Source organism: Physella acuta, unplaced genomic scaffold (genome assembly GCF_028476545.2).
Source record: "Physella acuta isolate Inbredline_101_S28 unplaced genomic scaffold, ASM2847654v3 ptg000859l, whole genome shotgun sequence".
NCBI classification, from domain to species: Eukaryota; Metazoa; Mollusca; class Gastropoda; family Physidae; genus Physella; species Physella acuta.
The window spans coordinates 105,185-116,849 of NW_026732376.1; the positions used below are offsets into that span (position 1 = coordinate 105,185).

The 11,665-nt window shown below is 33.8% G+C and overlaps 2 protein-coding genes across 2 annotated transcripts; one reads left to right on the plus strand and one right to left on the minus strand.

The window, feature by feature from the left end:
- The first annotated feature begins 1,331 nt into the window (after nucleotides 1-1,331).
- LOC131952206 (protein LLP-like) lies at nucleotides 1,332-5,425 on the plus strand. The gene is made up of 4 exons (XM_059314777.1): nucleotides 1,332-1,465; nucleotides 4,410-4,547; nucleotides 4,982-5,044; nucleotides 5,255-5,425. Exons 2-4 carry the CDS (start codon nucleotides 4,415-4,417, stop codon nucleotides 5,416-5,418), a joined length of 360 nt encoding a protein of 119 aa, XP_059170760.1. The 5' UTR covers nucleotides 1,332-1,465; nucleotides 4,410-4,414; the 3' UTR covers nucleotides 5,419-5,425.
- Nucleotides 5,426-5,595: 170 nt separating this feature from the next.
- Nucleotides 5,596-10,999, minus strand: LOC131952194 (actin-related protein 8). Its single transcript, XM_059314761.1, has 13 exons — nucleotides 10,893-10,999; nucleotides 10,263-10,436; nucleotides 9,848-9,958; nucleotides 9,276-9,380; nucleotides 8,964-9,137; nucleotides 8,550-8,660; nucleotides 8,205-8,320; nucleotides 7,623-7,776; nucleotides 7,167-7,400; nucleotides 6,941-7,085; nucleotides 6,615-6,728; nucleotides 6,342-6,505; nucleotides 5,596-5,859 (listed from the first exon to the last, which is right to left on the minus strand). The coding sequence occupies exons 1-13, from the start codon at nucleotides 10,950-10,952 to the stop codon at nucleotides 5,716-5,718; spliced, it is 1,806 nt and encodes a 601-aa protein (XP_059170744.1). The 5' UTR covers nucleotides 10,953-10,999; the 3' UTR covers nucleotides 5,596-5,715.
- Between the last annotated feature and the right edge of the window lie 666 nt (nucleotides 11,000-11,665).

Consider the following 11,665-nt stretch of genomic DNA (forward strand, 5'->3'; position numbering starts at 1 on the left):
AATAGATATTTAATCATTGTTACCAAAGAAGAATGCATTTAGAAAGTTAAAAAAAAAAATCACTGCATAAGATTTGGTCAAAATTTATTTCATTAAATCTTAAAGTTACAAGATCCACCACACATCACTAACAAACAGACACTGAACTAACTAAAAGCTTTTAATAAAAGACCTTTCGCACTCTGCTACAGACTCTAGTCCAGGCAGGAGGCAAAATTAAGACTAGGTTACCAAATCATGCACTCACACTATCATGACTATGGTTAACACTACATAGCTAAGGTTTTTTTTAGAGCTAAATAAGTCATTAAGTTATTGATTAAGATGTAGGCAGAATTAAAAATGAATGTTATAGGCGCCTAACATTATAAAGATTTTAAGGCTGTTAAAATACTAGTATCTATTTGCTGTTAGAGGTAATAATGTACTCAATTGGTAAAAGATACATACAGTATCTGCATGGATGGGTCAATAATAATATAGGAAATAGAATGAAGGCCTTTAATAGCCTAGATAGATGATATATTGGGATAGGGGAGATAATTCTCCATGACCCCTCTGAAATAACCACGTAACAATACAGAGATACTTTAGGAAAGATGATAAAGAGCTTATCTTTTGAGTTCAATAAAAGAAAAATACACTTTCAAACATGTGGCAGAGTCAAAACTGTCCCAAAGATTAAGCATGGTAAAATAATTTTTTTTAAATCTTGTACGCTGTTTTTATATCAATTGTTCACTCAAGATCATAAACTTTATATACCATATACATACTATATATATACTATATATACAACCCAGTAAAGAGGGGAACAATCGACAAATTGTTCCCATGTCTAAATGGAACAATTTTTTTTTTAACGCCCCTCCCCCATCTAATGACAGATTCCTGTTTATGTTGTTAATAACACATTTGCAAAAAAAAAAAAAAAAAAAGGTTGAGGATGTATTAGCATGAGCATGAAAATATGACTTGATGATACGCTTAAGACTCAAAGAGGCTATGGACTTGTTTTATGAACAGTCCAAACCAGTGTTTCTTCCAGACTTTTTTCTCCGGGGGGGGGGGGGGGCGGACTAAACTTAACGGGGGAGGGGGCGGACTAAACTTACCGGGGGGGGGGGGGTACGGTCACTGTTAAAAGTATATATTTTCTATATAAATTCCATTTCGTTTGGGGGGGGGGTGGTTGGGCACCGAAGAGATGCCTAGAAGAAACTGATCCAAACGCAAGTTTTGTTTATTAATATTATTTAAATAAATGCGAAAACTGAACATTTATATGATCTCTTGTCACGGAGGTTGTAAAGTGCTAGCTATCTTTAAACTCCTTGTAAACATAACAGACAGTGCACACGCACGATTTTGTGGATCTTTGCTCTGTCTGTTGTAGAGCTAGTCTAGATCCAGAATCTAGTCCTAGACCTAGATTCTTAATATTTTTGTTCTCCAATATTAACCTGTGAGTTTTTATATAATTTATAATACATAGATCTAGATCTAACTGTTTAATTTAATTAATTTATTATCGTCTACCCTTACCAAAAATACCAGACCAGTTCATGAGTTCAGTTAGATCTAGACTCTAGCTAGAGTCTACCAAGTTTTAGTTGTGGCAAGTACTCAAGTACCAACAACTTTACTTTTAATACTTTTACTTTTTTAGTCTTTACTTTAACTTTCTAGAATCTAGAGCTGAGATCTAGAATCTAGATCTAAGTCTAGATCTACTGGTACTTAACTTAATACTTTAATACGTACTTACGTACACTTAGGGCGACTTAGGGTAAACCTCCATTTTAGCGTAATTTATTCTCCGTTGCTTGTTTACCTCCAGTTGAGCGTATTTTATTATAATAACCTAAACACACCAAAACATTAGAAAAACACGATTTATTTTTTGTATTGTATTTCTGTTTTCACAAATGAATAAAATGAATGTTTAAAAAACACGACTTATTTATTTGTATTGTATTTTTGTTTTAACAAATGAATAAAAAACAACAAAGAGACTGACTGAAGTGCTTTGTTGGTTACAAAAATACTTAAAATAGAGATGCACACTTTGTACAATTAAGTGTTCCAATTTCAACTAAACTGAATAAAAGTATTAAAAGGCACAATGATGCTGCCGAAAGTTGGCCGAGGGGGGGGGGGGTGGAATTTGGTGAGGGATGGCTTGGAGTGTTAAAGAAAGAAGAAAGTGTGACAACTCACGTTGTCATTTAAAAAAAAAATGTTAGAGGTCGTCCATAAATGACGTCACACTCGTAGGGGGAGGGGGGGGTGATTTTGTGACGGTGTGTGATGAGGGGGGGGGGGGGGTTCAGATGGTGCTACATCATTTTGGGGGGGGGGGGGTCTTGCTTTTTGTGATGACACGCTTTTTTTACGATTTTTACCTCCCGCCTCCCCTCCGTTACACGTCGTCACAAAAAGTCAGACCCCCCCCCTAAAATGACGTCACACTTCAGCCTACAACCCCCCCCCCTTCAAAATTTCTGTTGAATTTTTCTTAAAACATCGATAATTTTTTCCAAAATCTTGTCAGAACTCTGTCAACATAGAGTATTTTGATCAATTCATATTACAATTTATTAAAACCGTTTTCTAAAACGTGAAATAACGGCTATAACTTGTTTTTCTAACATTGCTTTTTTATAATGCAAAAAAGGGACGTCACACCATCTGAAACCCCACCCCCTCCCCCTCATCACACACCGTCATAAAATTGCTGACCCCCCTCTCCCTTACGAGTGTGACGTCATTTATGGACGACCCCACATCAATTTTTTTTAAAAGTCAGAAATTTACTCATACAAAAAAGGGAAGGATGGTAGATTTACTATGAATTTAAATAACATACAACTCTATAGTAAAATAATTTTTTCAGTTTTAGCAAAACTGTCAAATTAAAAAACACAGAGTTTGTACATTTATTGCATAAATACAAAACAGAATGATTAACAGCGTATCAGTTTCACCATGAGACAAATGCCTTTTTTTTTAAAAAAAATACAATACAACTAAACAAGTCGTGTTTTTTTAAATATTCATTTTTATTCATTTGCTAAAACAAAAATACAATACAAAAAATAAATCGTGTTTTCCTAATGTTTTGGTGTGTTTCGGTTGTTATAATAAAATACGCTCAACTGGAGGTAAACAAGCAACGGAGAATAAAATACGCTGAAATGGAGTTTTACCGCGACTTAGGCCTACCATAGTTTTTTTTTTTACTAGAGTCTAGATCTAATCTAGTCTAGATCTAGATCTAGCTAGATCTACTTTTTTTAGTTTTAATCATTTTAATGTGCCAGATTGATTACTTTCCTACTTGCCTAGTACTCATTAATACTCATTTATATATTAATTATTATTAATATATAATAAATTATTTAGTTTATGCCACAGTCTAGTCTAAACACAAAACACACAATTGCAATCTAGTAAACTAAGATACAGTGGCTAAAAACTAGTCTAAACCTAACCTGTACTAACCTTGGAAGTTGGAGATCTGGACAAAACTGAGGCAATCACACACGGTTTCATACACCTTATATACTATATTTTTTTTTACTATTTACTATATACCCTTTCATAAACTGGTACAAACCGGACTATTACAACTCACATCACAAGAACTGAACAAGGACGAATGGGATAGGGTACCAAGCAACAACAGCATTCACCCCCATTCATCCCCTTTCACTACAGTCTGATTACACTGATCCTGAAATCTCAAGTCTTGCACTAACTTTACAATACTTTTGTACACTTAAATTTAGTTCAGTTCAATTAATTTTGTTTAGTAGGCCTATATTAATAGTAGGCCCTGTTAAAAATCATTAAAATTAAATTAACAAAGTGACTAGTTACTAGCCTCGTATAGGCTGGCCAGCAGAAAATGCAAACACAATGACCTTATTTAAGGCTAAAAAATTGTAATGGACTCAAATTACCCTAAATACACTAATTAAAGTTAACTAAAGCCATGATTATGTTTAGTTAGAGAGAGAGAGGTGGCTTAAGACTGGAAAAGAAACCAGAAACTACTCAACTGTCTACAGTCTAGATTACAAAATACAGTAAAGATCCGATTTTTTTTAGACCTAGTGAATCATCGGTAAGATGAAGTAGAGTTCATGTTTCTTGAAGTTGACATCTACCTTTGAATGGATGGTGTGGTCAGCACTACGCCCAGCCACCTTTACTTTCCCCAGTGTAAGTCCGGTACCCATCACAGCTGGGTGGACTCAGGGGTGTCCTACTGTCCAGAGATCTGAACTCTATATCTTTGGGCCATACTAACCTACCATTCAACCACACCATCCACAAAATGCAGGGGGGGGCTTAATTGCTTAATCATATTTATTAAAATGCGCTTATTTATTTTTTTGTTTAAGTCAAAATGGCAAAAAGTATACGTAGCAAGCATAGACGAAAGATGAGAAACATAAAACGCCAGCATTATGCTAAAAAGGATCTTGACAAATTGAAGACGTTGGCAGCCAAATCTTCAGAGCTTGGAGATCTTGTTACAAGTAAGGAATATTATATTAATTATATCAGTTTATCTGGAAAAATAATTTGCAAATAAAAATGAATAATGTAAATTGTCCAATCACATCTGAATGTATATGAAATTGACATCTAATCTAGTATTGACATCACTTTTTTCATCTGAATATATCGGGTTCTGTGTATTACTATTTGTTTTAACTTTTTTTTTTTTTTTGTAATATTGAAGAGGATCTCCTCCAATTCATCGAAGAATTACATGTCTGCTTCTCTCTAAATTTGCCCCCATAGCCTGAGCCAATCTGTGGCAGCAGTTGTTTCAATTTGGTGTTTTCTCTTTTAGACATGTATCTGTCCCCAGCTAATGAGCCTGGGGGCCAGAACTCAAAAGTTTTGGATCACATTGTCTTCCTTTGTTTTAACCAATATAATTTTCATCTTTTTTTTTTTATTTTAGTGAAAAATGTTGAAGAAATTAAGGAGAAACAAAAGGTTGAAAAAGTTTCTGATCAAACTGAAGGTACAGTAGTTTTTATTTTTAAAAAGGTTTATTTTTTTAAATTACTTTTTATTATAATTGACAGGTAACAGCTGATAGCTCATGTAGACCAATCCACTTTTACATTACAATTCGGCCATTATAGTCATTTTAAAACTATTTTAATAGGCTAACTACAAGACTACCAGTAAGTTCTGAAAATGAACAGTTTAGATTTTGTTTTTTTGACAGATGCAACTATGGATGTGGACAAAGCCCAGAAAAATTATGATAAGAGGACTTTGCAAGATGAACATGGTCACTATCCTCCTTGGATGAATCAAAGAGCTATTAAAAAACAGAAAGCCAAAATAGCCAAATCAAAGAAAAAAGTTGGAAATAAAATAAAGTGGTGATTTACAATTGAATGTTTTTTTTTTTTAATCTTGTTAAGTCTCATTTCAAAATCTGGAATTTTTAATATAAAACTTAGGAAGAAACTGCATTTATTATCTAATTCATTTTTATTATATCGCATTAAAGTTAGAAAATATACGTCAATGTGTTGGAAAAACAAAACTTAACAGGAAAAAATGAGTAAAAAATATTTTTATTTACATGACACAAAATAATACACATTGTGATATATTACACAACACTTAAGAATCATCATCTGCTATTCATTTTTAGCTATGCAATATAGCAAACAAAATTCACCAAACAAATGGTGCTCTTTCTCGCAACAAACGCACACTAAACTGCTTCCACTCCTGTTGGCGAATCCATAGTTCTTGTGTGGTATCAAGGCATGCGAGAATCGCTCCACCTTTCCAGCTTGTGAAACTTGAGTCCATGTCCTAGAAATAGAGCAATTTTATGGCCGTCAGAGTTAAATATCTAAAACAACCTTCTAAGCACATGCATTTTCGCTAGCTGTCATGATTATATTAAACTAAAAAATTATTAGATAAAGCTTGATGGAAACCAAGCAAGTTCTTTTTCTATTATTTCTTCTTTATAGTCAATCATTTAAACCATCTCTTGGCCCCTGTGGTAAATGGGGAACCAATGTTTTTCTCAGTCTTCTGCAACAGGTGGCACATTCCAGGATGTCCTACATCATCTTCTCTTACCCAGTCATCTCCCTTGAGGCACCAAATCCCCTCATTGTGTTTGATAGGCCTTTGGCTAAAGTGCACATACCTTCTATGTTTTTGATATTACTTAGCAAATCCTCAAAGAGACCAATCACATTAGTGATCCTTACACAGACATCTTTATTTTTCTTTGTAAAAAAAGTCCTTAAATTAAAACAGTCCATGTTAAATATTAAATTTACCTTAGGTTTTGTAATAATATCCATAGTATCTAACTGTTGACGTGTACTTGCTGGCATGGACTGCCAGACTTGATACTGTAACCAGGTCATTGCTCCCTCAAACTGCAGACCTCCTCCTACCAGTAAAATAGAACTGAAAAGTTTTTTCCGAAGGTCTTCAGAATCTGAAAAAGAACAATTTAATATTAAATAAAAAATATGTTAAACTAAAAACAAAGTCAGTCTGTAAGTAAACCATGTAACTATGAAGAATAGTAAAGTGGTAGAACATACCACACTTTTCAATGCTATGTAAAATGGCTTCATCAACACCCATTAGATGTAAATCTTTTTCTTCATCCTCCATCTCAACATCTTCATCCTCATCTCTTCTGCTAGACTTTGTATCTAAATGAGAAGTATATATCATTACAAATAAATTCTTATTCAAAAAAGTATTTTATGGTTACCTTTCTGTTCTTTAGCCATAGTAGTAATTCAACATAACAATAAAACATCATTTTCTAATAACAATACTTTACTGGTTTACAGTCAGTGATATAAATAATTAAAATAAAACACTTTTTTCACTATAAAAATGAACTGAAAACAGCCAATACCTGTAGTGGTCAGAACATCAGGTACATCATTTGAATCATCATCTAGAGGTCCATTTGTGAGGTCATCTAGCTGACTGAGATTCTGCTCGGAAGTTTCCCGGGACATATCTGCATTATCTTTCTTAGATCCTGCCATTCTGCCAGCCTAGTGAGCAATTGCATTTATTTATCTTAGATGAGGTTATACGATGCTATCTAAAAATCAAATACATGACAAATACCTTACCCAAGATTGCCGCTGTGTTTGTCGAAGATAATCATCGTCATTCGGATCATCTGGATCACACTCTGACCGAGCTTGCTGTCGAATAAGGTGGTCTCCCAAGAGCCCAAATGACATAGGTCTGAACAGTGCCATAGGAGCTAAAATGGGCTCATCGCCCAACTTTACGTTGTATTTAATTAATATTTTATCAGGGCGATGAATTTCCAGGGTTGTCTGTGTAACACCAAATTGCTCCTGTTGATGATGTATTTAACAATCATTAATTATGGAGCTATTTTTTATATCACCTGAATAAAAAAAAAATAGTTGTATTGTTGTGAATTAAAACAGGGATACGAAACTAATACAATCACTTTCAAGCTGAGTTATTGAGGAACGGAAAAAGCACAGTGTGAGTAAAAAAAAACAGCATGGATTTTTTAGTAAAAACACCAAGCAAACAAAAGATCAGCCTACATGATTGAGATGACAACATGTTTCTTTCAAAGCTTGCAGCTGTATGACATCTGCTGGGTGGGTCAGGCTCAGCTCTGTGAGGGCAACACCACAGCGTGCCAGAAGAGAATGGAAAAGTCTACTGACATCGCTTCCACCATACTCCATTGTTATTCTGAAAATTTAATGATAAACTGTTAATGGCAGCTGTAAAGACAACCTCTTATATATTATTAACATGTAAATTCAGCTCTATCTGCCATATATTAAATATTATACTGAGGTTCAGTGGGATTTTGACAAGAAAGTTTCATCATTTTTGGTCTACATATAAAAAAATTGCAGGATTCATTATAAAATATTGATAAGCTTTGTGTAACTTTTCTATAACTATAACCATTCATGTTAATTGTAGTCTTGAGTGTAAATGTAAATAAGGCATATTGTGAAACAAGCCTAAGCTTCATCAAATGGAGTTTAAAGTTTAAGAAAGGACAGCAAATGTTTACACAGGGAATCTTATGCAGTGTCTATAAATTAATCATCAACTGACTGTAGGATAATATAAAAAGCTGGAAGAGGTATAAAAGCAACAAGTCAAACCTGCTAGCTCTGTGTGACAGCCCATCTTCAACACAGCTGATGCTTGTTTTCTGGTCACCAACATCAACAACACATGCCACTGTGATTCCTGCTCCATATGTGGCACATACAGATTCCTTTGACAAATATAGTGTATGTTAAGAAAAAGTTGTTCTTTTTAAATAAAAACAAACACCATATCAATGTCATTTGATTTACTACCCAAAGAGGTACAATAAATGGAATGTGATTTAAGAATATAAATTTTAAACTTTTTACATATAGGCCCTAGTCAATAATAAACAATGTCTACAATGTGTTGCGTAAATTGATGCCTATAACTATAAATGAAGCTATTTTCATTACCTGATGAACAATGGCTGCCCCAAAGCCAAGAGTATTTAAGAGAAGGTTGACTAATGCTTTCACATGCTTCTGTACATAAACATCAGGAATCAACAGTACTGCTCTGTAGTGCTGGAAATAAAAATTATATCATGATGACAACATGACATTACTTTAACCTAATCTTTAATAACCCTAGCTCTAATACAATTGGGTTTAAGAAGTGTGAGAAAATAAATTGGTTGTGTAAGACTCATATACAAAACTATTGGTCAGTTCAAATATGATTGTCAATGTCTAATATATGAATGGAAGTTAAAATAATGAAATTATCTTCACATGACCTAAACCAACACAAACTTATTTTAAAAATTCAACACCTTTTCTGGGGTCAAGTGAGAAAACTTTAATCTACTTTGGAAAGTATAAAAACACCTTCAAATCTTTCACTGGAATCTCCATATGTTCTTGTAAAACATGACTCCATATAACTTCCAAGTCTGCTAGTACAGATGATAATGAGCCTCCTGGACCTTCATGGACATTTAGACGCCCACGTCTCATAGGCCAGGTAAGACGGTAGTTTTCTTTGGGACGAATATATAATGCCTAAAAATTAAATTTGAAATAATAATGCTAACAAATTTTTTTTGGTAAATCAACTGTTACAAAAACTAAATTATTAAATACTGTAATACTAAATTTTATTAATCTTTAAAATTAAACTTCTAATATTTGATAGCATACCTCCTCTCCTACAAAATAGGCTGGCTTTTTTTCAGTATCTGTCCATGTGGGTGATTCTGTTGATTCAACTTTTTCACATGGCACTTGACTATTAAAAGCCATTAACTTAAAAAGAAAATTTAAATAGATTATCACATTTTACTGGGGACTGTGTGGTCAAATGGTGGTCGTGCTAACCCAACTGTCTCAAGTTTGGATCCCAGGCTCAAGTATGTATGACATATCTGAGTCCACTCGGCTGTAACTGACTCCCTTTAGAGAAACAAAAGTGGCTGGGTATATTGCTATCACACTATCCCCTTGTATGCTAAGGTAATTGAAACAGATGAAGTTGAACTCTACTTCATCAGCCCCATGTGTCTTGGGCACAAACAGGAAAGAAGATGATCTCATTTAACTGAAATGTAATATTTTAAAACTTCTTTGTATACAATTACGTGTTTACCTTTACCATATCTTTTTCCAATCAAATAAAATTGTTGAAAAATACAATTGTTTTTATTATTATTTTATTTTTTTAATAAAAACTATTAAAAAGTGAAAATAACTAACATAAGAAAGTGCATTCTCACCTGTCTTGGTAATGTCATCTGTCTGTAGTCCCCATTGCGTGTTGGTCTTGACAACAGAAGTTCTTCTATAGAGCTCAAACCAGCCCTAATTTGTTGACCTGCTTCCGAGTGCTAAAGAACCAAAGTGGGATGTTTAATGTTTCTATAACTGAAACTGCATTTTTACAATGAAAGCAAAGTAAATAATCAGACACCTAATTCACTGTCTTTGTTTAATGGAATTACAAGCTACCACAGTAAAAAGCACTTACTAATAATTAGGCAAAATGGTTACCAAATATTCCTAATTAAATGTTTCTAACAGAACAGGTTATATCTTTTGTTATTAACAAAATAATAAATGTAACTTACTTGTAAATGGTTTTCAAAAATACAAAAATTATTTCGGTCAATGATAGTTATTTTTAATACTCACATTACATTCTGGGCGTAACAACATATAATCATCAGGCAGTCGTTTATCTGGATTTGGGCATTTTCTAGCAATACAGTGTGGTACAGTTATTGGAAATGCATCTGAAGCTCTACCGATCCTTAAGTTCACTGAACCTGGCTGGATGACTATAATTGTTGGCGCCTGAATAGGGTGCTGAAAGTAAATTCAGTTGTTCAAGTTTATTATTTTTTAAATAAGAAGTGATGTAGCAATCCAATCAGTCACTTCTTAACATAAAAACCTTTCCACTTACATGGAGTAGACCGAACCCCACACCCCAAATCTTTGGCGCCTATCATTACAGTGTACATAAAGGCATTGAATTTTGAATGCAAATAAACAAAGATATTAAATGACTTCTTCAAAATTCTTGTCTTTTAGAACTTTTCTTAGCAGTTTTGAGGTTTTTTTTAATGTTTTAGTTTTTAGTAGTTTTAACAGATTTTAACTTTTTTTGGTTTTTGACAAGAAGGCATGGACTGAGCTATGCGATTCGATGTGCTAGAGATCTAGATCTATAATCTCAATAATGATGTTTGGATGAGAACTAGACGTTTAACCAAGATCTTTTTACGTTTGTAAGTTTAAAGTTATACACATTTTTCTTACATCTGTTACTGGGTCTGGTGTAACAGGAAAAAGGGCTTTTTTTGCCACTGTCGGCGGCATTGTTTATCAACAGAAATAAACAGGAAACCACAAAACGTCATTGCTTTTTGCACATTTTATACAAAAGACAGATGAAACTCATGTGATGGCGGAACAAAACTGTACTTATAAATAAAACGATATCTTAGCTTAACTAAATGAGTCCCAACTAAATATTCCAAACTAAAAAAAAATATTTGCTAAGAATCTAGTAAATGATTCACAAGTAAAAAAAATAATACCTTGGTACCCTTGGTCATTCACCACCCAAAAAGGAAAGTAACAGTTTTATTTGTAGAAGCTGTTAAACTGCATTATTGATAGGGAAGGCTATTTAATTTAGGTAGTTTTTAGCGCAATTTCCATTCTGGAGAATTGCGTTTATTGACTCGTCATTTCTGGGAATGGATGGATGAATGAATGAATGAATGGATGGATGAATGTGTGTCCGCAGCTTTAAGTCGTATCTCCTCCTCAACGAAGCAATATCGAGGACTAGTTCCAAAAGCAATTATGTTAAGCAAGTTACCAGGATGAACATAGGCCATAAAAATTCCGGGTTTCTTTCGTGGATTTCCCGGAAAAGCCAAAAAAACTCGAAAAAAATGCAGTTTTTGGCCCATATCTCGGCAACCAGACCACTAGCGATTTGAAACATGTACCAATCGATTCCTGCCATAATTTAGAACAATCTTGCCGAAGAAAGTTTTAAAAAATATCCTTTCGTTCGGTCA

Coding starts and splice junctions, on each gene's coding strand:
- LOC131952194 (XM_059314761.1), bottom strand. CDS start 10,952: ATGCCGCCGACAGTGGCAAAAAAAGCCCTTTTTCCTGTTACACCAGAC. Junction 10,437..10,892: donor CACCAGACCCAGTAACAGAT/GTAAGAAAAATG, acceptor ATTTACTTTCAG/CACCCTATTCAGGCGCCAAC. Junction 9,138..9,275: donor CCTATTTTGTAGGAGAGGAG/GTATGCTATCAA, acceptor TTTAATTTTTAG/GCATTATATATTCGTCCCAA.
- LOC131952206 (XM_059314777.1), top strand. CDS start 4,415: ATGGCAAAAAGTATACGTAGCAAGCATAGACGAAAGATGAGAAACATA. Junction 4,548..4,981: donor GCTTGGAGATCTTGTTACAA/GTAAGGAATATT, acceptor TTTTTATTTTAG/TGAAAAATGTTGAAGAAATT. Junction 5,045..5,254: donor AGTTTCTGATCAAACTGAAG/GTACAGTAGTTT, acceptor TTTTTTTGACAG/ATGCAACTATGGATGTGGAC.